The sequence below is a fragment of the Xiphias gladius genome, chromosome 15, assembly GCF_016859285.1.
Source record: "Xiphias gladius isolate SHS-SW01 ecotype Sanya breed wild chromosome 15, ASM1685928v1, whole genome shotgun sequence".
NCBI classification, from domain to species: domain Eukaryota; kingdom Metazoa; phylum Chordata; class Actinopteri; order Istiophoriformes; family Xiphiidae; genus Xiphias; species Xiphias gladius.
In genome coordinates this window covers 31390095-31415977 of record NC_053414.1, presented here as the reverse complement: position 1 = coordinate 31415977, position 25883 = coordinate 31390095, and the positions used below count along the sequence as shown (strand labels likewise).

The 25883-nt window shown below is 38.3% G+C and overlaps 1 protein-coding gene across 1 annotated transcript; it reads left to right on the top strand.

Moving 5' to 3' along the window:
• The first annotated feature begins 37 nt into the window (after nucleotides 1-37).
• tmem176 (transmembrane protein 176) lies at nucleotides 38-22712 on the top strand. Its single transcript, XM_040147287.1, has 7 exons — nucleotides 38-166; nucleotides 4737-4865; nucleotides 5851-5961; nucleotides 6225-6281; nucleotides 8277-8423; nucleotides 11591-11707; nucleotides 19881-22712. The coding sequence occupies exons 2-7, from the start codon at nucleotides 4740-4742 to the stop codon at nucleotides 19938-19940; spliced, it is 618 nt and encodes a 205-aa protein (XP_040003221.1). The 5' UTR covers nucleotides 38-166; nucleotides 4737-4739; the 3' UTR covers nucleotides 19941-22712.
• Nucleotides 22713-25883: the final 3171 nt, after the last annotated feature.

The following is a 25883-nucleotide window of genomic DNA, read 5'->3' as shown; positions in this document are numbered from 1 at the left end:
TCTCTGTCTCAGTCTCTCTCTCTCTCTCTCTCTCTCTCTCTCTCTCTCTCTCTCTCCTTCACTATTGCCTGCAAAAGAGAGAAAGCAGGGAGGCACATTAAAAATCACAAGTGGTCGAAGCCTACAAAGGAGGACAAATTTATTGACTTTTCCGGAGAGAAAAGAGGTAGGAATGAGACATTTTGTGCTTTCTAATAACTAGACAACAGCTTAAAAGCACCCTGTTAACGTCAGAGTGAGAGGGCCTTGGTGTTTGACTTTGTATAAAGTTTATTACATATATAGAATGAATTGGTAATTAAAGAGATGTTCCTTGATAGACTACTTTAGATCAGGGGCGCACAGAATTGTAACTTTCCAAACACCATGGGTTTTATCAGTCCAAGTCAAATAAGTGACAAGTTTACGCAATACAATCGCTTTTGCGTAAGGTGTGGGTAAACATAAATGATCAACTAGACTGATCGTAGCACTCATATCTGTGCATGATGATAGTCGCAGTAATGGTGCTACTTAAAGCTCTGACTGGATTATAGCCAAGATGGGAGATGGTATAGTGTGGGGCCCATCCCAGTGACAGTCTGTTTTCTGTCTGAATACAAATGAACCCTGAGATTTACTAAGACCTTCTTCTGATCAGACTGGTGTTACCTCCAGCTGTATTTGATTTGATTGTTGTACAGTAACGTGCTGTGCCATTGGATTACTCCACCAAAACTGGATCTTCAATAAAAGTGGGATATGTGTCACAACTGAAACAGTGTGTAACACCAGTGTTCAGTGGGGACTGAACACTGGGAAAATAATCCTTTATCACATCAGAAAGTAGAGAATGCAACACTTTGCCAGCAGAAACAGAAAAGGAGACCAGTTTTTCTCAAGAAATGGTCCTTTGATTTCATGAGAGACAGCAATACAGAAAACACGTCAAAATCTGTTATCATAACAATATATCAGGTACAACGTTACAAAACCTTGACAGAATATGCACTGTGAACTGTCAGATATCTTCACACTGCCTGAAAACGGGAACCAGCTCATAAAGGACCAAACCAATGCGCTCTAGCACCTTAATTGCAGATCATGTATACTGTAGAGTCGGTAACAGTTATCTGGTGAATGTATAAAGTCTAGGTGCTGGTCATGGTAATGACATAAATCCAAAGGAAGTCCAGTTTCAAATGCAAATTAAATGCATGTTTAGATTTGTGGATGCATTTTTCCTGGTGTCCTAGGCAGCTATTGGTTTCCACTCATTTCTGTACAGGATGAAAATGAATTAAATAGACTTGAAATTTGCTTGCCCTAATTGTGTAATTCATCACACTGAACATAAAGCCTGTTTTCCTTTTTGTCATCTGCCTAAAGAGTTTCACATCATACAGAAATAAATGGAAACCACTAGTTGACTGGATAGCTGGTAAAATTGCATTCACATGTCTAAAACACACCAATTTGGTTTGTAAAATTGTTAGCAGTTATGTATAGTACACATGGTTTGTAATAGATTTCCTTAAACATACAAAATTACCAGTATGATTATTAAAAACTTTCCTAAATCTATTATGAGTTGGGTTGTTTTGGGCAGCTAAGATTTGTCCATTTCAGATATTTGATGGTTATATTTATTAACATATCTTATCTGTTTTAATGTTAAGTCAAGACAAATTAATATATAGAGCACATTTTAAGTGCTTTACAGAGAGAACTTAAACTGCAAGTCACAACTTAAAACAATGTAGGAAATACTTAAATTAAATAATAAAATAATTATTTTATTTTAATTCATAAATTAATCAAACAATTAAAAGAAAAATGAAAGGGTACTTATTGTGACAGACAATTTAGAACAATTACTGTATATCATTAAGTTAATAATTATGGGAACTCAAAAGTAACTGCATACAGGTGAGTCTTTAGTGCGGATTTAGAAGTGGCAACAGATGGGGAAGATACTAAATGGTAAGCTCTTCCAAAGTCTGGGAACAGCAATAGAAAACGCTCTGTCACCTTTAGATTTGGACTGCAACCGGGGAACAGAGAGGAATATTTGGTGAGAGGATCTGGGGAACTGTTGAAGAAAAAGTGGGATGAAAAGACTAGAAATGTAAGCCAGGGCCAAAGCATGGAGTGATTTAAAAACAAATAAAATAACCTTAAAATCAACCCTGTATTTATCTGGTAACTGGTGAAGAGAGGCAAGTACAGGATAAATGTGGTCCGTCTTCCCAGTACCAATAAGAAGTCTCACTGCTGTATTTTGAACTGGCTGCAGGCAAGATGAGGCTGACTGACTGACTCCCAGATAAAGAAAGTACAATATAATAGTCAAGACGTGGAATAATGAAAGCTTGCAAGCCTGTCTCTGAATCTCCAAAAGAAAGAAACGGCTTAATTTGGATGAAGGAGAAGTTACTGTTGACCACAAAATTGATTTGATTATTGAATACAGAGTCCAAAATGATTACTATATTTCTAACATGTGTACAGACATTTGAAGACAGTGGGCCAAGAGCATTGACTTAACCTCTCAATACCAATAATAAGGACCTGTGTCTTACTCTCATTTAGCTGAAGAAATATTCTGGTCATGCAGCATTTTACATCTTGAAAATTTCTAAAGTGAGACTGTGGATTACTCGTTTCACTTGGTTTCAAAGGGAAATATAGCTGTGTGTCGTCAGCATAGCAGTTGTACAGGATGTTGTGTTTTCTAAAAACAGACCCCAGTGGGATCAAATACAATGAGTACAGGACCTAAAATGGAGCCTTGTCATACACCACAGGAAACTTTAGTAGGGGAGGACCAATGTCCATTTTTTACTAATACTGATCTATGCTGCTAATATGATATTAACTAAACAAGAACCTTATCTGGATTGCCTAAACATGTTTGAGACAGTCCAAGAGTATGAGATGGTCAAAAGCATCACAAATCAAAAGCAGCAGAAAGGTCCAACAAAAATAAAATGGCATGGTTTCCAAAGTCTAGTGACAGCAGTAAATCATTGGTTTCCCCTAGCAAAGCCGACTCAGTAGTGTGGTGCACCCTGACACCTGATTGGTATTGGTCCAAAATGACAGGGACAAGTTGTGACAGGACAACTTTTTCCGGGACTTTGGAGAGGAATGAAAATTTTGAGATTGGCCGTAAATTTGTCTTCATTTGGATATTCTGTTCTATTATTGATTATTTGAATTTTGCAACAGAACCTTCAAGAAAAACAATTTTCTATTTTTAAGGAAAAAGTTTCATTTTGAAAACGTTTATTGGTCATTAAGGTATGTTTTAGTACTCTTTGTGCATTATGTCTTATTTTGGTAATTGTTACTGTAATATTGTTTTCAATTGTTCTGAAAACGGTGAATTGCAATTTTACTATCAGCGAATATGCAACCACATTGATTTGTTTAAAGTTACAATCCCATAATGTGTTCGCGATGATAAGCAGTGCTCGTGGTCCCAACCCAGGCTTTGATTGGACAGTTGATGTTTCTCATTTTGGTATCTATGATGCCTCCTCCTCTTGAAAAGAAAAAGCTTCCACTCACCTCCTCATGAAAACTAATGACAGTGCAACAAACTGATATTAACAATTTGTATTAGTATACCACAGTACAACAGGATAGACACAGTAACAGTCAATACAACACACCAATAATAAAACTATATACAGTACATGAGAACATTTTAAAATACACGAAGTATCAGAGATGTAAAAAATAAGCTAAAACTAATATACTGTACCTTGAGTGCAGGAGATCTACAATTCAGAAGTTAAACAACCTTAACATATTAAAAACATGAAGGCCATAAATAACTAGAAAGTCAACAGGCTAAAACCAAAATGTGCCTTAAAGTAACCAACATTTATAATTCAAGTTCAGTTTCAGTCTCAGCAAATGTACTTCTTTTAAATTGCTCAGATTTAAAACCTCTGTTGTCAGAACTTCTATCACCCCATTTCCTCAAAGAGGGTAGCTGCTGAGTGAGAATCATATCTAACAATATTCAAGGCATTTTGTTGAAGCTGAACTTTATAAATGGAAGATAATGATGGGAGAGAGTGGCCAGTAATATAGATGCAGTCTAAACTAATTTCTCTAATGCATTTTCTTCAGCAGTAGTCAGACTACCAACCCAAACTGTAATAGAGAAAGTTTGCAAACTTTCTATAACAGATGTGTAAAATTGGACCAAAGCTTTACTTGAGATGCCAGATTTCCTTAGCTTCTGCAAAAAACATCATCTGTGATGAGTCAACTTTACAGTTTTATGATCGGTGCTTTCCCATCAAGGTTTGCTCTTTCTGGTTTTCTGACAATATCAAGAGGCAGTTTTCCAACTTTACTTCTCTTGAGGTCTATGATGATCTTTTAAATTTTTCTAATGTTAAGCTGAAGGTCATGATCACTACACCAACTCACAAGATTGGACACCTCCTTCCTATATGCTGATTCATCTGATTTTTTTGCTAGCCCAACCACCTTTGTGTCATCAGCAAATTTGAATAGGGTCCTACATGATAGCTCGCCGAAATAGCTTACTGGGACAAATAAAGGAACAGAGACTTCATTAATGTTTTTAGCTACACCTATGATTTTCCTGCTATGACAAGTATACTCATCTGATGTGGGAAAGGGCTACAGCTCTTCCAAATCTCTACGGCTACAACTCTGTGACCTGATCTATATGACCCTGCAGTTTGGAAAGTGAACTCTGCTGTTGTCACCAGGTGATGGCGGTGACAGTCTCCAGAGATCTGATGGTGCACGTGCTGGAGGATGTGAATGCTGTAAAGCTGACTGACAGACAGCAGGCTCTGCGCACTGCCATTCAGAGAGGAGAGCCCAAATGTCTGGGGGTGAGTCTAAAACTGCGTGTGCGTGTGTGTTTGTGTGTTTGTGTATTTATGTAGTTACATCACCACACAGAACTACACACAGAGCTCTAAAGTTTATGAGAGGATTTTTGGTTAGGGTTAGATTGATAAAAGGAGGAACTTAAAAGTCTAACATTTTAGAAAACAGTTGTAGCAACCTTGCCCAGAGTCAGATCACATCATCAGTGTCATCGTTTCAACTTTGTGTCCGTTACAGAGATAGGTCTAAGACATGTTTAGCATAGCTTAGCAAAAGAGACTGAAAGCAGAGGGAAAAAGTTAGCTTAGCTCCATCAAACATGAAACAATAAACCTTAAATGGCCAGTTAAATGTATCATGTTGTTGTAACACCACCTATTGAGAAGCTACCATCTATTTTTGCAGTATTCATCAGCAATGATGAATATGTGCATATGTTGTCTAACCTAATATGTTGTCAAGAATAATGGCAGTTTTCACCTGTTAGATAATGTGCACCACATTTTAGCCAGCAATCATAACATAATGGACAATCGAGAAAAAAACAAATGAATAACCTTATAATCCTCCTCCAAAACGCTGTGTACCAAATCTCGTGAGAAATGGATAGTGAAGGTGTGGTGAAAAACTTTAAGTGGTTATATATTTAAACTTACAAAAAAGAAAGAAATAAAAGAACTGGATGTAGATTCATACTAAAAACTGACCTGATGTTTCTTGGCCTGTGGTCAAACTGTCTAGATTAGTGTGTGTGTGTGTGTGTGTGTGTGTGTGTGTGTGTGTGTGTGTGTGTGTGTGTGTGTGTGTGTGTGTGTGTGTGTGTGTGTACTTGTTTTATTCACGGGTGAAGACTTGGTTTAAGGTTAGGGTAAAGGTTAAGCAAGTACTGTTTATGGTTAGGGATAGGATAAGTCTCCAGGAAATTAATGTAAGTCAATGTAATGTCTAGTGAAGTGATGGACACAACTGTGTGTGTGTGTGTGCCAGGTTAGTCAGGTGATGCTGGGTCTGATGGTTATGTCCTACTCCATTCCTCTGCACTTCACTGAGCTCACTGAGGTTGTCAGCCTGGGAGTTCCCTGGTGGAGCGGCCTGACGGTGAGTCTGTATGTGTGTGTGTGTGTGTGTGTGTGTGTGTGTGTGTGTGTGTGTGTGTGTGTGTGTGTGTGTGTGTGTATATGTGTTTGTGTTTGTGTGTGTGTACAATATTTATGTGTGAGAAGTGAGAGTTCTTACTTCTACTGATATCATATGAAAAAATGTCATAATAATTGACTTACGGCTTTGGACAGCTGAGATGTGGGGTATTCATATTGTGATGTAATTTAGTTTTATTCTCTCCCCGGTGTGTGTGCTCCCAGTTCATCACAGCAGGAGTGGTCGCTATCATCTTGGACAAACACAGCACTATGAAGATTGTGAGTCTATAGATCACACATACACACACACATGCAGCTAGATAGTGTGCATACCTGAATGCTTGTATACAAACACATTGTCTTGAATCACAATCTTTATTTATTTTTTTTAAATTTCTCTCCCTTCCTATCTAATATTGCTGCTGTATCCAGAATTAGTAAACATGCAGGTTTTAGCCAATATCCAGGGGGTCCAGGGATATTTTCCAGAGGGGGCATCTGGATTATTCATAACACCTAAAAGTTTAAAAAATAAAAAAAACTACATGTTTCAGGTGAGCATCAGGGTCAGAATCAAATAACTTTACTTTGTTACATAAAACAAAAACTATACAATATTTTTGTCAGATGTAACTACAGGTGATGTATTATCCCACAGTGACTGGTTAAGTACATGAAATAGGCAGCAGCCATCATACTCTACCAGCAAAGAGGCTGTTTGGGAAAGAAAAAAAACCTTGTTTTTATTAAATAAGGAAATTTTGTGATCTCCGGTGCATTTTAGTTATGCCATTAAATAATTTGTTTGTTTTTTGTTATCTTTTCCATAAACTAAATTACATCAGTCTTATATAATATCAGTACTATGGACGAACTCATTGTGATATCCATATAGTACTTTTTCAGTCAAATTATAATAAATCACATGTATCACTTATGAGCAGAGCTGGTGAAATGAGTCCAGTATTATTACTAATGAGATGCATGAGAGGTCTACTCTCACAACCCTCTGCCTCCTCACTCATTCTGGGATCAGTGAGCAACAACCTGCAAATATTCAACACATCCCAAGATCTGTGACCGACCAAAACCATTCAGGGTTGGAGTATAGCTGTGTTGCTGGTCCAGGGGCTTGTTCCAGAAAGCAGGTTTAACAGACTCTGAACTTAACCCTGAACTCTGAGTTGACTAAACCTGAGATGAAAACTGAAAGTTTTTAGTTCCAGAGCAGCTGATCAGGGTTAGTTCAGTCAACTCTGAGTATGTTCACTCTGAGTTAAGTCTATCTGGTGAATGAAAAAAAGCCATCATCAGTGACGCTGAGATACTACGATTTACCAGGGCAATGGGTAAAAAATAGCAGAGCCTCCATTTGAATCAAGTGGAGCTAGAAATATAACTGTGTGAAACTAATGTACATTTACCTTTAAACAAAGCAGAAGTGGATGAGCCTGAGTTGGAAAAAAGAGTCAATAATACTATTACATTTGATTCACTGTAGCCCACTCAGTCATTATTTAGGACTCTTGAATTGCCCTCGAGGTTGATAAAGTGCAGAATCATATTTTTTGTTATTTTATTTTGTTTGTTTAGATATATTTATTCAGCTGTAACCCAATGGGGAAAAAGTGCTGCTTGCAGCAGAAGATGAAATTGAACAGATAAGACAGAAGTTTATTTATAGAACTATTATTATAAGCTCATAGTCTGACTAAGTAATAATGGTTTTAGTAATTTGCAGTTGAATAACCATCAAGGGTAAAACTGGGTGTAAATGTTTAGATGTCTATTTTACATTTAAAAATCACACCACAGTCATGTGCGGTAAACATTTCTGTTCACAGAGTCTCAGTGTTAGAAAGACAGACAATGAATAGATTTTATTCTTAGCTGAGGATGACACCAGTATGTGAAATATTTGAATGCAAGGACGGGAATCAGTGTCTCTGTTCTTAATTCAATGACTGATTGATCATTTAAGTGTAAACTAATATCCAACTGGGATTTTTATCTTCTTTTGCAGACATAAACTTCTGCAAATTAACATGCTCCTACACGATCAGCCACAGCAGAGTTAATGTTTCCACAATAACTGACTCAGAGTTAAAGTCATCTCTGTTTCTGGAACAGAAAACTCAGAGTTTCACTCAGGATTAACAAACTAAACCTGCTTTCTGGAATACCCCCAGTACTACAGCAGCAGCTACTCACATTACTACTGCTACTCTTCTGCCCCCTCTACTGTTTCAAAAGATTAAATGTTTGTTTTATCAGCTGCAGGTGTGTTTGATGGTGAGCGTGGTGTCCACTGTGCTGTCAGTGGTGGCTGTGATCATATACTCTGTGGATATGGACAAGAATCCTGAAGTTCTCTGTTTGGAAACGCTACATGACAACTGTAATGTGAAACACTACGCCACGGTTGGTATCACCATGCTGTAATCCGAACAACAACAGTTTAAAGCTTATAATATAAAGTGTGTCCTGTGAGTGGTGCTAGTGTGTGGAAATTTTGAGCTAATGGTTGTGGCTCCTCTGGAGAATATGAATGTCTATAGATCAATCAAAGTAGGTCAGGGACACACTTTTGTCGTATGTTCTCTGGACTCCAGCACACTGGCTCTCTGAACTAAAGACTGTGAGGATAAAAGTGCTGACTTTCAGCTTTGTTCTGAGCCTTTTTCATATGTACTGTAGTACCTCAGCTATAGGGGACAAAAAGCAATTGAACCAGTTAACATAACGAAATACTGTATAGTCACCCTATTGTCACATGTGCCTGTATTTGTTTAAAAAGCATTTATGCTACAGTTGGTGTTCTGTTTATATATCAATAGGTGCATAATTATGCAGTTTACTGCTTTTATACAATTTGCACACACTTGCAAATTTAATGATTCCTGATCATGATATTTTAACAACCTATACTTCTAAACCTACAGTTTTAATGATACAAAGATAATTATAATGTTGAACTGTGTGTTTTACTTTGTATATGAGTTCTATGGAAAAATTTTAAATTGCTGTGGTAGCACACTGATAAACTGGACATTAGAAAATTTATGAATTACACAATTTATTGGAGTCTATGGAGTCTAGTTTACCTACATTGTATTCATATCTCTGGGACTGTAATTAGTAATAAATCTATTCAAATTCCACAGTGTTTCCTAATGCATAGTAATCAAGTGTTTATAAATTCATTATGGTGAGTTATTATGAGTTATTTAATGCAAAAAAAATTCTATAGAGGCCCATTCAGTCCCTCTCTATTAATAACTCAAGACCAGTACCTACAGTATAATTCTGACAATAAAAGACATGATTATAAAGTCGTCCACAAATTATGCCAGTCAGCATTAAAGTAGACCCATATATTTTCTTCAGGAAATGATTCTGGAGTTAATAATGACTGTTGAAAATGTTTTCTGATCATGTGAGGTCTTGGACCTACAGACATCAGCAGTCACTTGGTTTAACCCCTGCTGATGTTTTCACAGAACTGTACTTTAGATTGTGATCAGTTGACTAACTTGACCAGTCAGGAACATTCCCCTGTATGGCTCTAAAAACCCCTTTGTTGCCTTGTCTGTATCACTGCCTGCTCCACCGTGCACATGCTTTATGTAAAATGGAAAAATAATGCTGATGAACTTGGAAGCCCTGCCTCTTCAATTGATAGTTTACTATGTCAGCTTCGGGTATAACTGTCAGCACATTACAGAGTCCAGCGTTTGTCTGAAAGAGGCTCATGACAATGGAAGAATTTTAAACAGAAATTTCCAAAGAATTACAGGAGAAATGTTTCTATAGCCTAGAACAAAACCATCATTCCCAGAAAACTGTGTCATTTTGGTTTGCAAGTCCCTGCCTTGTATTGAAATATAACCATGGCAAATTTGGAAAATAAAACATTTTAAAGGATAATCAAGGGGGGATTGGAAACTATTTTGTTTAATAACGTAAAGTAGTAAAATCCTTTTCCAGGAGTTTTAAGTAGAAGTATAAAATAAACTTGTAAAAAAATGTTTTTACAACTGTCTTGGTTTTGGTGTAGATATCAGCAGGCCACCACATTCAGGACTCTCTGCGCAAAACTTTGGAGTGTGTTGTGCCGAGCAAGGATAGTTTTATCTATAAATGAAATAAAATTAACCTCACTAGGTACCATTGTGACAGACATTTACAGTCGCTTGAGAAAGTATTCAGACCCCTTCACTGTACACTCTATTATGTTGTAGATTTAATTGTAGATGGATGAAATTGCCATTTTTGTCAATCAAGCTAGATTGCAATAATCGATAATGACAAAGTTAAAACATGTTTTTAGATTTTTTTTGCAAATTTATTAAAAATCAAAAACTGAAATCTGTCATTTACAAAGGTATTCAGACCCTTAATTCAGAACTTTGTAGAAGCCTCTTTCACAGCAAATACAGCTTCAGTTCTTCTTGGGTAAGTCTCTACAAGCTTTGCACACCTGGATTTAAGCAGTTTATCCCATTCTTCCTGGCAGATCCTCTCAAACTTTGTCAGATTGGATGGGAAGCGTCTGTTGGCTGCCCTCCTCAGGTCTCTCCACACGTTTTATGTGGTTTAAGGATGATGCTGCCACCACCGTTCTTCACCGTAGGGAAGGTATTAGTCAGGTGATGAGCAGTGCCTGGTGTTCACCAGACATAGTGTTTGGATTTCTTGTCCAAAAGGTCAGTTTTTGTCTCATCAGATCAGAGAATCTTTTTCCTCGCGCTCACAGAGTCCTTTAGATGCCATTTGACAAACTACTACTGAGAAGGTTTTCTTTCCAGCATATGCTCCTATCTCTGCAGAGGACTTCTGAAGCTCTGTTAGAATGACTATTGGGTTCTTGGTCCCCTCCCTTCTTGTCCAGTTACTCAGTTTGGCTGGACAGCCAACTCTTGGAAGAGACCTGGTGGTTCTAAACTTCTTCCACTTCACAATTATTGAGGCCACTGTGCTCCTGGAAACATTCAAAGCTTTAGAAATGGTTTTATACCCTTTCCCCGATCTATGCCTCACCATAATTGTATAATGGAGGTCTATAGAGACTTCCTTGAACTTCATGGCTTGTTTTTGTCCTGACATGCAGTGTGAATCGTGGAACACAGGTGTGTGCCTTTATAACTATGTCCAGTCAATTCAGTGTGCCACAAGTGGACTCCAATCAACTTTTAGGCACATCTCAAGTAAACAGGAATCACTTAAGGGTCTGAATACTTTTGTAAATGAGTTTTTTAGTTTTGTATTTTTGATATATTTTGAAAAATGTCTAAAAATATGTTCAACACTTCATTACAGGTTATTGAGTGTAGACTGATTGAAAAATTGTAATTTTAAAATGAAATCACACAAAAAAGTGTGCAAAAAGTGAAACTTTCTGAAGCTACTGTAGATGTAACCGGAGATCAGACACATTCATTCAATTGATAAAAATCAGTAAATAAATTCTCAGTCCTCTCTGACAGTGTCATACATGAATGAATGTCAGCTGCTGTCATACATGAATGAATGTGTTGTGTGATGCAATGACAAAAGTTAATGTGATTGCTGTGTGTTCTTTACAACAGAGGCTGAGCAGAGGAGTGAAGTCATCCCTCCTTCTCTTCACTCTGGCCCAGACAGCCATCTCTGCCTTCCTTTGCTTCCTTCTCTTCAGACAGAGACGCAGCTTTGGACAGTATGCTGTAAGACTCCAACACTTTCTATTAATTAGCAAAGATCTCACCAACCTACTCAACCACAAATACCTGTCTCAGGATGTCACATGCTCACTGTGGTCAAAAGAGAAACAGTGCATACGGCAGTCAGCCTATTATTTCTACTTCTTTTATCACCACTTTTGATGTAGCAGACGTTTCTTGCTGTATTCAACAAGTCCACATATTGTTTTTATTCATATTTTTACATGGCATGATATGACAAATACTCCCACTGTGGCGAAGAAGGATTTGCCTTAAGTATTTAAACACTTCAATAAAACCTGGATCAACCAGCACCCTTAAGGAACTTCTGACCCACCTGAAAAGATTTCATCAGTCTGTGTCAGTACTGACTTTTTTATACCTTTCTGTGTTGCCCTGAAGTAGTTGTTGTGTTGCAAAAAAGCTGCAATTCCAAATAATGAAAGCCCTACCAGACGACACCACAATATACATAATTACATTATTAAAATGCTAACAAAACAGTAGCATGCTATTATCTTGCTTTCAGCTTGTTACACTTTGATAAGACTTGGTTCATATGTGAAACATGCCAAAGGACTGATGCCACTGTCCTTTGGCCATTGGCAATGAAGTAAACACTAGTGGTGCTGACACTGTCTCTAATTGACTTGATGTTTATTGAATTTCTTAGAGAAATAGCAAAAGAATGATCAATACCATGATCATCTTCCTGCAAAAGAAGAGCGCCAGCACCATAAGCACTGGCATCCACCTCTGACTTAAAGTGACGTGTAAAATCAGGCGCAGCCAGCACAGGCACACTGTAAACAATCTAATATCAGATCATCATATTGATTTATTTAGCCTTACTGAAACGTGGCTGTGTCATGATGAATATGTGATCTTAAAAGAATACAATCCCCCCAGTCATATTAATGCTCACATTCCTCAAGTCACCAGTTCAGGAGGTGGTGTTGCAGCCATTTTCGTCTCAAATCTATTAATCAATCCTAAAACCTAAACTCAATTATAACTCATTCAAAGCCTGGTTCTTAGTCTTACACACCCAACATGGAAAACATTAAAACCTATTCTGTTTGTTATAGTAAACCACATTCCTGGCCCATACTCTGAATTTTTATCGGAATTCTCTGAGTTTTCATTAAGTTTAGAAGTAAAGATCAAGTAAAGAGGCAAAAATGTCTTTACTAGAATGTCTGTCTGATAGTAGTGTAGCTAAAGGAAGCAATTCCATTAGCACTTAATTCAGTACCATGTGTCAATATAACAGAGGTCTCCATTGCTGCTTTAGTGCCAAATTGATCCTCTTGTTGATAGTCCTGCAGGTTCAATGCGAATGACACTTGACTCTATTGCCCCTCTAATAAATAAGATAATAAAACAAAGGATGTTAGTTCCATGGTTTAACTCTTAAACCCGCAAATTAAAGCTAACAACGCAAAAACTCGAAAAGACATGGCATTTTACCAAACTGGAAATAGATCATAACACAATACAGGCTCCATATAAAGATGTATATTAATAATGAGACTAATAATAAACTAAAAATTCCAATAATAGGGCTAATAATAAGACTAATTATTATAATAATCAGAGTAAATATAATGATAAAGATAATAATAATCATTCAAACCTCAGACCAAACCTCGTGCTTTGGTCCTCCTCACTTTGCACCCTCTACATCATAGAGCTTACTGTGCCCTGGGAGGATGCAGTGGAAGAGGCCTATGAACGCAAGTCCCTTAAGCCCAGCTGGTCTGGGCAGACGGCCACCCACCATGGGCGGGGTTCTGTTCAAGGTTTCTACCTGTTAAAAAGGAGTTTTTCCTTGCCGTTGTTGCCAAGTGCTTGCTCATGGGGGAATGTTGGGTTTCTGTAAATATAACTATAAAGAGTACGGTCTAGACCTGCTCTATATGAAAAGTGCCCTGAGATAACATTTGTTATGATGTGGCACTATATAAATAAAATTGAATTGAATTGAATTGAATTGAAGTACACCGAGCTGGCAGCTGACGTTGAACAACTTGGCTGGAAAGCTAAGGTTTGACCAGATGGCTGCAGAGGCTTTTTATGCAAGTCAACTACTAGGCTGCTTAAGGACAAGGAAATCTGAGGCCAAGCCCGACGTCAAGCCATCAAAGCCCTCTCTAGTGCTGCCGAACAGGCAAGTCGGTGGCTCTGGATCAAGAGGAAAGACACCACTGGGGCCTGAGATAACATCAATGGCATCAGGAGAAGAAGGTGTAAAAAGCAGAGGGGGGCGCACCTGGGACACCAGGTGTTGCCGATGAGGTGTTGTGGGCCTATCACTGAAAAACCTGTGAAAGAGAGTGCCCACCTGAAGATCGCGATGATGCTTTTGCCACCTACCCATCTACAGACAACATGGCAATTGACCCAGGAACAAAATACACAATGAGAATGATGATCAGCCCTCTACCTGAGACTACAACAAGATAACATCCTCTGCAAGCATTAGAATACGTCATGGCAGGAAAAGGTTCTTGAAGGTAGTGGGACAGGGACCTTGCATCAACCACTGCTTCCTAAGAAGCAAGTCGAGTCAGTCAAGTGTGGTTCATTTGCAGGACGAAAACCAAAGTCTGCAGAACATCAATCCCCCTGTCTGAGAGGAAGAGGAGGGGTCAAGTACAGCAGAGCACTAGGAACCTAGTCTACCACAGCTGGCAACAGAGACTAAGATCCAGGGGTGAAATCCGCTAATTAAGTGGCCAAAACCCTATCAGAAAAGGGAGGTAGAAATGGTCAACGCCGACCTCAGCAAACTCCTGGAACAACTGAGGGGAACTGCAATGGACAATCTCGAGAGTATGGGAGAAGTGATCTTCAGCTATGGAGCTGAGCGCTTTGGGGCTGTGAAGAAGAGAAAAAAAAAACGTCACCCATCCCAACTAAGTCCAGGAAACAGCAGGAAATAGAGCAACTGGTCAAAGAGAAAAGGCAGCTGAAGAAGCAGTGGAGGAAAGCCTCTGAGGAGGAGAAGGAGGGAATAAATCTGCTGCAGGCGGAAATCAAAAACCGGCTATCAGCTTTGAGGAGAGCTGAGAATCTCAGAAAGACACGCAGAGAGAAGGATTGGGCGAGATCAAACTTCTTCAAAGACCCCTTCAAGTTTGTATAGAGCCTGTTCACAGAGGAGAAAAGTGCCAAACTCAAAACGTCAAGGAAATATCTTGAAGCTCTACTCAAAATAATGCACACTGACAGCAGGTTGGGCAAACAGATCCCCCTTCCATCTGCTATGCCGCAATAATGTTCCCCGGAACATCAAGTAGATGTCAGCTCTCCCAATTGGAGACTGGTAACAACTGTATGTTGGGCAAGAGCCGCTACCTCCCCAGGGCCCACAACAGAGTCCCGTACAGGCTTTATAAGAACGCACCAGATGTGCTATGCTTTCTGCGGAGACTGATGAAGGTGGTGTGGCGGAAACAAGCAATACCAACAGCTTGGCAGAGGGCAGGAGACATCCTAATCCCAAAGGAAAAGGACTCTGCCGAGATCAGCTAGTTTTCCAATATCAGCCTATTGAATGTTGAAGGCAAAATCTTCTTCAGCATAGTGGCACAGGCCTGTTGTCTATCTAGAAAAGAACAACTACATCAACACATCGGTGCAGAAAGCAGGGATCCCAGGCTTTCCAGGGTGTTTGGAGCACACGAATATGATATAGCATCAAATTCAAACCACTAAAAGGAATGGAAAAGAACTCCATGTCGTGTTCTTGGATCTTGCCGACACCTTTGGCTGGGTTCCTCACAATCTCCTTTTGACTGCATTTAACTTCTTCAGTGTCCCAAAGGCTATTACTGCCCTTGTCAAATCCTACTTTCAGGACATACAGCTATGCCTGACAACAGAGGAGTACATCACAGTATGGCAGCATTTGGAGCTAGGCATCATGGCAGGATGCACCACCTCCCCACTAGCCTTCACCATGGCCATGGAGGTCATCATCCAAGCCTCTGGGTGGTGGTAGGAGGAGAACAGCTTAACATCAATGGCATCAGGATAGGAAGGTGTAAAAAGCAGAGAGGGGTGCACCTGGGACACAAGGTGTTGCCAGTGAGCCCTCTGGAGTGTCCTGGGCCTATCATCGAAACACCTGTGAAGGAGGGTGCCCTCCTGATGACCTTGGTAACACCTTTGCGCTTTTGCTCTTTAAGATATGATGGTGCCTCACCCTTACAGGCTTTGTAGGTGAGGAGGAGGATTTTAAATTCAATCCTGGATTTTACAGGGAGCCAATGCAGAAAGCTAACACAGGAAAAATATGATCTCTTTTCCTAGTTCCTGTCACTGAATCAGTCCTGAAACTGATTGGTTTCAGGCTTCATTGACAAGTACAGTTGGGTATCATCTGCAAAACAATTGGAATTGATGGAGTGTTTCCTAAATAATATTGCCTAAGGGAAACATATATTAGGTGAATAGAACTAGTCCAAGCACAGAACCTTGTGGAACTCTGTGACTAACTTTTGAGTATATGGAAGATTTATCATTATCATGTACAAACTGAAATTGATCTGATAAATAGGACTTAAACCAGTTTAGAGTGGTTCCTTTAATGCCAATTAAATGTTCCACTCTCTGTAATAGGATGTGATGGTCAATACTGACAAACAGCATCAAGATCTAACAAGACAAGTACTTTGTAAGATGCAATTAGAAGATCATTTGTAACTTTTACCAGTGCTGTCTCTGTGCTATGATGCACTCTAAATCCTGACTGAAAATTCTCAAATAAACTATTATTATGTAATAAGTCACACAACTGATTGGCAAAAGCTTTCTCAAGGATCCTAGAGAGAAGATCAAATAAAATGGTTAGCGAAAATCAATGGGAGAAAAACTGTCCAAATATATATCAGCTTTTTACAGCTATTTTTAAGGTTTCTGTGAAGATAAATCAGTTGCAGTTGAGGGTAGGAGGTGATGAATTTTGTCTCTAATAATTAGAATTTTTCATTGGTGATGAAGTCATCACTTAGAGCTATATGAATACATGGATCATTAGAGCTATGACTCTCTGTCAGCCTGGCTACAGTGCTGAAAAGAAACCTAGGGCTGCTTTTATTTTCCTGTATTAAAGATGAGTAATAGGCTGCTCTGGCATGATAGAGGGCCTTCCTATAAGTTTTAAGACTATCATGCCAGGCTAAGTGCGATTCTTCCAGTTTATTAGAAAGACATATCCATTCAATTTTTTTAGCCTTTTTATGCTTTAATATGCAGGTTTGGGAGTTAAACCATAGAGCTAACCTCCTTTTTAAAAATTATCTTCTTTTTTAGCAGGACAATCGAGTTGCGTGTTATTCTCATTGAGCTTGCAGTGCTATCAACAAGATGATCAGTTTGGGAGGGACTAAAGTTAGCATAGGAGTCTTCTGTTATATTGTAAAATGGCAGTGAATTAAGTGCTGGTGGAATCACTTCCTTAAATTTAGCTACAGCACTATCAGATAAAAATCAAGTAAAGACCTTTTTGTCTAATGGTGTGTAGTCCAGTAATAGTAATTCAAAAGTTATTGTCCAATGAAAGAAGATTATGTGAAAAGACTATTAAATGTTCAATTACGATGGCAGAACAACAACAACAAGAACAAGATCAATGTATTCCTATAGCTCTCAGAAGTAATGAGCTTATTTAATGATAAAATTCTATCTATTAGAGACAAAATTCACCATCTCCTGCCCTCAAGCTACACGGATTTATCCTCAAACATAGGAACCTTAGAAACAACTGTAAAACCTGATAGCATTTACTGTTTTGCTCCCATCAACCCTCATCAACTGACTTCATCAATTTCGTAATTTAAAAAATCAACCTGTCTCTTACACCCCATCCCAACAAGGCTGCTCAAAGAAGTTTTACCCTTAATTTGCACTTCTCTACTTGATATGATCAATCTATCTTTATTAACAGGCTATATACCACAGTCCTTTGAAGAAGCTGTAATTCTACCTCTTCTTAGAAAGCTTATTCTTGATCCAGGTGTTCTAGCTAACTATAGACGTATATCTAACCTTCCCTTTCACAACTGATCTCTAAGATCTTTGAGAAGATCTTAGAGATCAGTTGTGTGACTTTCTAAAGCGCAATAGTTTATTTGAGTATTTTCATTCAGGATTTAGAGTGCATCTTAGCACAGAGACAGCAATGGTGAAAGTTTCAAATGACCTTCTAATTGCATCGGACAAAGGACTTGTCTCTGTACTTTTCTTGTTAGATGTTAGTGCTGCATTTGATAACTTTGATCATCACATCCTATTACAGAGCCTGTAATATTTCATTGGTATTAAAGGAACCAATCTAAGCTGGTTTAAGTCCTATTTGTTAGATCGATTTCAGTTTGTATAAGTTAACGATGAATCCTCCTGGTAGGCAAAAGTTAGTCACGGAGTTCCACAAGGTTCTATGCTTGGACCGGTTCTAGTCACCTTATACAGTATCTGCTTCTTCTACCACCATCACAAAAATATACATATCCTGAAGCAAATTTTTTAGCTATTTTCCTTAAATGTTTTTCAACTTTACTTTGAATGCCAGCTCCAAAAAGGAGTGTAAAGTTTGGCAACCCTGAGTTTTGCACTTTGAATCTCTGAAGTGAAATTTAAATTAAAATGTCACAATAAAAGACTTGTAAAAGTGTGGAGCTTCTCTGAAGAAGTGAAAGCCTCTGTTGTGACTCGCCTCAATTTCCTCAGACTCCTGCAATCCAAAACTCTGAGTGGTAACAAATGAGCTCATTATTTTAATTGGCAGAGGGATCATTTCCTTGTTTACTGCTTTCTCCGTGATATTAGCCTGCAGTTGCTATTTGAGCACCACTCTTGCGTCAGTTACCAGTTAAACAAAACATCCTTTTCTATGGTATCATCCCATGGCAGCCTTCCCAGCTTATATGTTTCTTTTTGTGACAACATTATTAAATATTATTGCAAAGCTAAATGTGCAGTGTAGCATTGTAGAGGGCTGCTTTTATTTCTCATATGAAATAGCTGTAACATTAAAATACAGACCGCTGAGGCTCCCACACAATACTGAAGCAGGGCAGAGGGAAAAACCAAATAAATCCTCTCTGGGAATCAAAGTAAGAAACACAAAAGCTGACAAGTGGGGCTGACGTACCATCAAAATTCAAAATATATTTGAAACACTCAGTCCTTGTTTTCAGACAGAAGTAGATTAAAAACAGCCTCTCATTTCTAATCTGAAAGTGTAGATTCTGCTGAAATGACACCTATTGCTAGCAGATTTTACACATTTATTTTATTTATTTATTTTAGATTTTATCAGCTGTGGCTACCATTAGCTCTTCAAGACTCTTGCTGAGTGTCTTTAAAATGAGAAACTTGCAAAAGGGTCTTAAGTATGCACTTTAATAAATAAGACTAAAGCTACAAGTGGAAAACTGTGAAAAATACTGTATTATAGTACAGTAATACAAGTAAAGTGAAAAATGTTCTATTCTTCTAACATAACCTTTTTTGAATACTAATTAAAGAAAAGCATAAATCTAACATTTATTAGATTTATGCTTTTATTGTACCTATTTTCTTAGAATATCTTTCACATTAACAAGAGGAAACACACAACACTATTTTGGGTAGCACATTTGGCTGGGGTTGCTTCACAGAATCCAACAAAGATCAGGACAGTGCCACTAATTTTACCCTAGACAGTAGCAGCACACAGGACTGACAACCACAGTGAGGAAATAATACCACACAATGTTCCAGTCTTGAAAGAAGTTTCTAATATCTTAACCTACACCCCACACTGAATAATCTATTTAGCTAGTAATATGTATATGCACTGTACATACAGTATATGGTGATATTTGCTCCTCTGTTTTATAGTATTATCATTAAAGCACTTTCAGCTGCTTTTTTCTTAAATGGTACTATACAAATAAAATGTTGTAAATGACTGTAGGTAGCAGGCTGGTTACCCGGCCATGCTAATGTTAGCACCTTACATTGGAGCAGGCAAACTGAATACAGTACATCACCATGAGCAGACATAGCTGTCCCTTTTTTTCAGTGTACCTGAATGCATCTTAAGATTAACTTTATTAGAAGAAACTGATATAAGATGAAAAGTAAGCTGTCCAAGGTGCTGACTCTCTCTTTCTGTTTTTGATAGTCTCTCACTCAGGCTGCTCCATCCAGCCCCCAAGCGTTCATACCCCCCAACCTGAACTGATCAATCATTGGACCAGTAAAGATGATGGATCACCTCTCATCAAGACAACTGATCAGCTGTCATTGTGATGGGAAGTTGATTGAACATCTTTCACAGAGGTGATGGATCACCTGTTGTATAGATTGAATTTGTCTATCTACTTGTCTATCTATGACTTATCCACTGTGCTACCTGACATGTTGAGGAGCTGAAGAGCCTCTGCTTTCAAATGTTTCTTAAATCAATGTCTGTCAAGACCTGAATATTAGATTATTGGTACACTTCAGCCAAATGATTCAATTCTTAATGAACAACAGGGCTGCAATAAAAGAAAAGACAAAAAAAATGAACAGAGGTAATATAAATTAATAAACATTGGCATAATAGTTCAAATATGACACTGACAATGAATTAAGGGGGGTTGAAGAAAGGCAGAAAAATTAAATTTTGATACATGAAGAAATTGTGCATCCAAGTGGTATAACCATGACTTTTGTGGCCATGAAATGTGAAAATGTATTCCGATACTGGTAGCAAACTTTCCGGGTGGTAAAGGACGCAAAGTGTAGCCATCTGTGCAGGAAGTGGTGGGCATTTTTGTGGGTGCAGGCTCACAATGCACCTGGGGCAGAGAGGGAGAATCTGTCATATGTATACACAAAGTAACTGATTTCATGATTGCAAGTTTCCTGCCCCTGTAAAACACACCTGAACCACCACCAATCAAATGTACATTAAAAGCTTTGTTGAGGTCACCTGTTTATAATCCATGTGTGATAAGTGATGTTAGGTTAATTATACCTGTATTTGGAATGAATATCAAACATCTGGTTAACCAGCTTCTTCACAAAAACTTCAAGTTAACGGGGTGTTCTACCAGTCACGAATGCTTCTCTGCAGCAGGCCCTGAGAGGCTTTTTTTTTTTTTGGGGGTTAAATGAACAAGTACAAATACAGTGCAGGGAAATTCTGGTAAACCTGATGCAGTCTGTAAGAGAGCTGCCACTTTGGAGAGGACCTATTTTACATCAAGACAGTGAGCCCAATATAAATCCAAAGGTACACAGGAGTGCTTTCAAAACAACACCATTCATTTGACAAAACAATCTCAGCCTGAGATTCACTTACTGGCTTTTCCGGTGCTTTCAACCATATCACATGGTCTTCATCAGTGGATGGAGTTTGTTCTTGTTAACATGCAAGGTCAGTAGTTCAGATGTATCAGTATCTTCTGATGAAGATATGGTTGAAAGCATCTAAAAAAAAAGCTAGTAAGTGGACTATGAATTGAAGTTTTTTTCAAAGTAAAGAATGAACTTTCACTCTTTACAATGTAAATGGCAAAGCCCAGACCTTGAGTCCAGTATTGGTAGCTGGCTGCTTACTTACAGTCTCCAGCAACATCTGAGTAGATATGTCAAGATCAATGGATAAAATAGGGTGCCCACTGGTACAAAACTGATACAGACTTATTTTCATAGACGTAAGACTGGAACTGCCGCAAGTAGTGCCTCCTCTAAATATTAACGTGAATGAGAGGAATAGTTGTCACTTATTTTGGTAAGGTACTGCAGTGCACAGAGTAACCAAAACACCAAACTAGTGCAGGTTAACTGCATGTGAGAAATAAACCTCACTAGAGTTGAGGAAGAAAGCTGACTGCAGGTGAGGAAGAAACCTGACCGCACTATCAATGCTGCACTTTGCTCCATATGCCCACACTGACAGAGAACCCTCCGATTTGCCTCCTGTTGATTTGAAAATGTTTTCATGCTGTAGTTGCAGTTTTTTGTTTTTCTCTCTCAGTTTTGGAACAGTTGTGTGTATGGCACAAAGTATACAGTATCATGTGCACTGTTTTTATTTCTATAGACTTTGTTTACACAGTGTTATAATCTATATGTCCATCCATTTTATTTTATTTTATACAAAATAAAACCATATATACGTATATATGAATTTAACCCATGGTCCTATAAGATACATTTTGTTGAATTTACTGTGTGTTAGTGTGTCAACAGCAGTTTTTAAAACTTATATGTGATGAACGTATAGTGATATTAAAAAATTCCAAGAACCTGGGGAAAAGTTGTTGGGGGGTAAGCATTGCCTGCGAATAGACGGAACATATTGTATTTGCAGTCTTGCTGAAGGGGAGAAAAGATACTGTTTGGTTTTAGAATGCATTCTTTTATGAAGAAAGTGGAGAGAATGGAAAATGTGCAAGTATTCTTCCAGTTTTAGCAATTTCTGCTGACATACTGTAAAGACTGGGCAAAATGACAGGTTCTAAAAAAAGACAAAAATGCAAAGACTTGATGCTGAATTTCACTGGGTGTGATTTGTTCACAAACAAGACTACCTATGACTGATCACACAGGCTCTATAAAGAGTAAAAAACTTTGCTCCTTCATTATGCTCTCTCTATCTCCATATCTCTTTCTGTTCAGGGATCTGGTTCTAGCCCTGTCCCATTCATGACCTCCTCTTGATGTCTGTCCACAGAGCTTTCTTTATCTCTGTCTTGCTGAGTAGTAAGTTGGGGTGTCTGCATGAAAATTTATCAGTACTCTGTTCTGTTATTTTTCTGCCTGCTGGAAAAGAGTAGACAAAAAATCTGAATGTTTGATAAAATCAGTGTTGGGTGTTAAGTTTGAACTCAACAGTATAACATGCACCATTTTAATCAAAGCAGTCCACAAGGACAAGTGTCAGACACCTTCAGAGTACCAGGCTGAGACTGTGGGATGGTTAAACAGTCTGTTTATCTACAGTCCATGCTTGTCCATGTAGCTAAAAAAATTAACTCTTGTTGGCAAATGTGTGTTGGTTTGTCATTGTGGTTGTTGTTAGTTTGTGTGTGTGTGTGTGTGTGTGTGTGTGTGTGTGTGTGTGTGTGTGTGTGTGTGTGTGTGTGTGTGTGTGTGTGTGTGTACTTCTACTCATAGCTTTGTGAGGACTAGTGTGAGTTAAAGACTTTGTCGAGGGAGGACATTTTGGGAGAGTGAGGACATTTTGGCTGTTCCTCGAATTAGTTTTAGGTTAGGGTTATTGTAAGGGTAAGTGTTGGGATTAGGCATTTAGTTGTGATGGTTAAGGTTAGGGTAAGGGGTGTTGTGACCTGTTCAGCCACAGTCTCTCCCAGTTCAGATGTGGAAACAAAGTACGGAAACTCAATTGAATAAGTATGAGTATTTATTCGCTGTCTGCAGAGAGCGGAGATCAATCAGGTCAGCACAAGCAGCAATACCATGAAGAGATCTGACTTGAGCTCTATGTGTGTGTCTTTATATGCTGTATGTTTCAGTCAGCCCAATGGGGCGTAATGTAAAGCCCGCCTTGTGGTTTATTGCTTGTTCCTGTTTCCTGTTTCCTTGACCGTTGGGGTCATGTCCTGTGTTTCTGTGTTTCCTGTTGATCAGTGAAGTGTGATCTCTTCTTGGCTTACATGTAGCTGCATATAACATAAGGCACAATAGATAACACAACAAATATTGAATACCCACAGGGGCTAAGGAATACATTATGTCAATGAGTGTCCTCACAAAAGGTAGAAGTACAAGTGTGTTGTGTTTGTGTGAATGAATGCAAATCAAATACTGAATGAATGAATGAAAAAAATAAATTTTTATGATTTTGTCCTGCATATAATATCCAGCCCACATGGGCTTACAAAAATTCATACAAGCCAGCACCACAGTGCAGCATACACATTTCCAAACAAGAGAGAAAGTACAAAATGGAGAACCAACTTAAACTTGTCTGCAACAGAATTCATAAATCACTGACAAAAACATGTACTGGATAATCAGAATAAATACTATTTAATTAACCCATCCAGTATTCTTTTTCCAGAAGTTAGAGACAAAGTTTTAAAAGATTACTCACATTAAAATTAAACAACCATTCCAGTTTTTGATCATCTGTTCACCAAAATATGCCAGGGTTTTGTCAAGACATTTCATAGAAAATTCATAGAAAATAAAAAATGGGACTTACATTTCCCTTCCCCCACATCACACAGTTTACACAATTTGTTTTCCTCCTGAATGTTTTTGAATCGTCCATCCTATGAAGGATGAGGAAGAACAGCAGCTCTCAGCTGTGACACTAAAAATATCTAGCTTTTATATAAGTGAGATATAACATGTGATTCAGGGCCCAATGTTTGTTTGATATATATATTTTAGAAAAGGTAACATTACAACACAAATTATTCCCGTAGATATATAGCATATCCACTGCCTAAAAAACTGTGGGGTTTACTCCACATAAACACCTTCTTATTTAGGCTATTGTATTCACGGCTATTTTGATTAGATGATTCCACTGTCAGATCATATCCACAAAATCTTTGTCATTTGCTTTTTTTTGTTTTAGTCTAGTTTTCGTCACTGACATGTTAGTCTAATTTTCATCATACATTTTTAATTTCTATTACTTCAATGCATTTTGAGGCTACAGCTTTCACCATATTTGTGTACGGTTACCACAGTTACAGGTGTCTCTCGCAAGGTGTCGATGTCACTCTGCTGCAGCACCACAAACTGACTCAGTAAATCCAGTTAGCATTTTCAAACTCTGTCTGTTTGAACAGAACTCCTCTCCCTAATCTAATTCAGTACAGGTGTTCCTGCTAACCTAGCATCATATATATATATATATATATATATATATATATATACATACATATACAGTGGACATATGGAAAGTCTGGAACAGCAAAAGATTTGACAGATCTATAAAAATATCGATTGCACTTTAATATTCATCACTTTATTCTAAACTCTTTTTTCCATGTCGGGAAACTGTAGGAATAATGAGTCTAGTTTTCCAGTGTCCTGATAGGTCATTATTTGGGCTGTTAACCAGTTTTGATCTGGTCCCCTGAAATTAACCTGCTCTGCAGCAGGTTAGGTGTGCAGTATAAGTTACCATGGCGACTTAAGAAGTGAACTACTGTTGTGCCTGAAAACCAGGGGTTAAACCTGAAGTTACCTCGCTAACCCCAAATCCTGCTTCGTAGTACATGCCTCTAAATATTATCAAAACAAATTCAGTGACTGAATGAACCTGCTTGAAGGCCTTGGACCAAAATGGATTTGGGGCCCCTGCTGAACTCACTGATCGGCTATAACATTAAAACCAGACACCGGTTTACCACAACACAACCAAATACCACAACATCAATGTTGTGGCTGATCTATGTATGTACCCGACTGCCCTTGTGTACCCATACCATATAGTGCAGGGCACACAACTGATTAATTATGGTAGGTTCGTGATATTTTACCTGAAGCCCTATAAAGCAGCCTGTTCTCCTGTGCTAAATACCTCCTGTAACCAGGTTTGCTTTGTGTCGGTTTGTTTGGGGCGATTTGAATAAAAACAAAATTATTCGGGAATGATGGCCCTGTTAGCACAATATCAACCATAAGACTTCAAACTAGACTTTCAGGTCCCATCTGAAAGACAAGGCTTCAAAATTAGTTGAAAATGTAGGACTTACCTTAAAAGGTTCTACATTTTGGGAAATACACTCATTATTTTCTTGCTGAGAGTCAGATTGATACCATTCTCGTGTCTGTATGGTAAATATGAAGCTACCACCTGCAGCCAGTTAGCTTAGCTTAGAAAAAAAGACTGGAAACAGGGGGAAACAGCTAGTATGGCTCTGTCAAAAGGTAACAAAATCCACCTACCAGCACCTCTGAGCTCACCGATTAACATGTTGTTTCTTGCTTGTTTCATCTGTACAAATTCGAAGTGTAAGAACAAGAATTCACTGTTTTACAAGACGGTCATATACTGGACTCTTTCTTGCCAATATGGCAAGATGCTCACAGTCAAATTGCTAACATGCTGATCTTTAGCAGGTATAATGTTGACAATGTTCACCAACTTACTTTAGCATTTTAGGATGCTAATTTTTGTAATTAGCAGTGAGCAAAGCCTACAGCTGAG

Coding starts and splice junctions, on each gene's coding strand:
- tmem176 (XM_040147287.1), top strand. CDS start 4,740: ATGGCGGTGACAGTCTCCAGAGATCTGATGGTGCACGTGCTGGAGGAT. Junction 5,962..6,224: donor CCTGGTGGAGCGGCCTGACG/GTGAGTCTGTAT, acceptor GTGTGCTCCCAG/TTCATCACAGCAGGAGTGGT. Junction 8,424..11,590: donor ATGTGAAACACTACGCCACG/GTTGGTATCACC, acceptor TCTTTACAACAG/AGGCTGAGCAGAGGAGTGAA.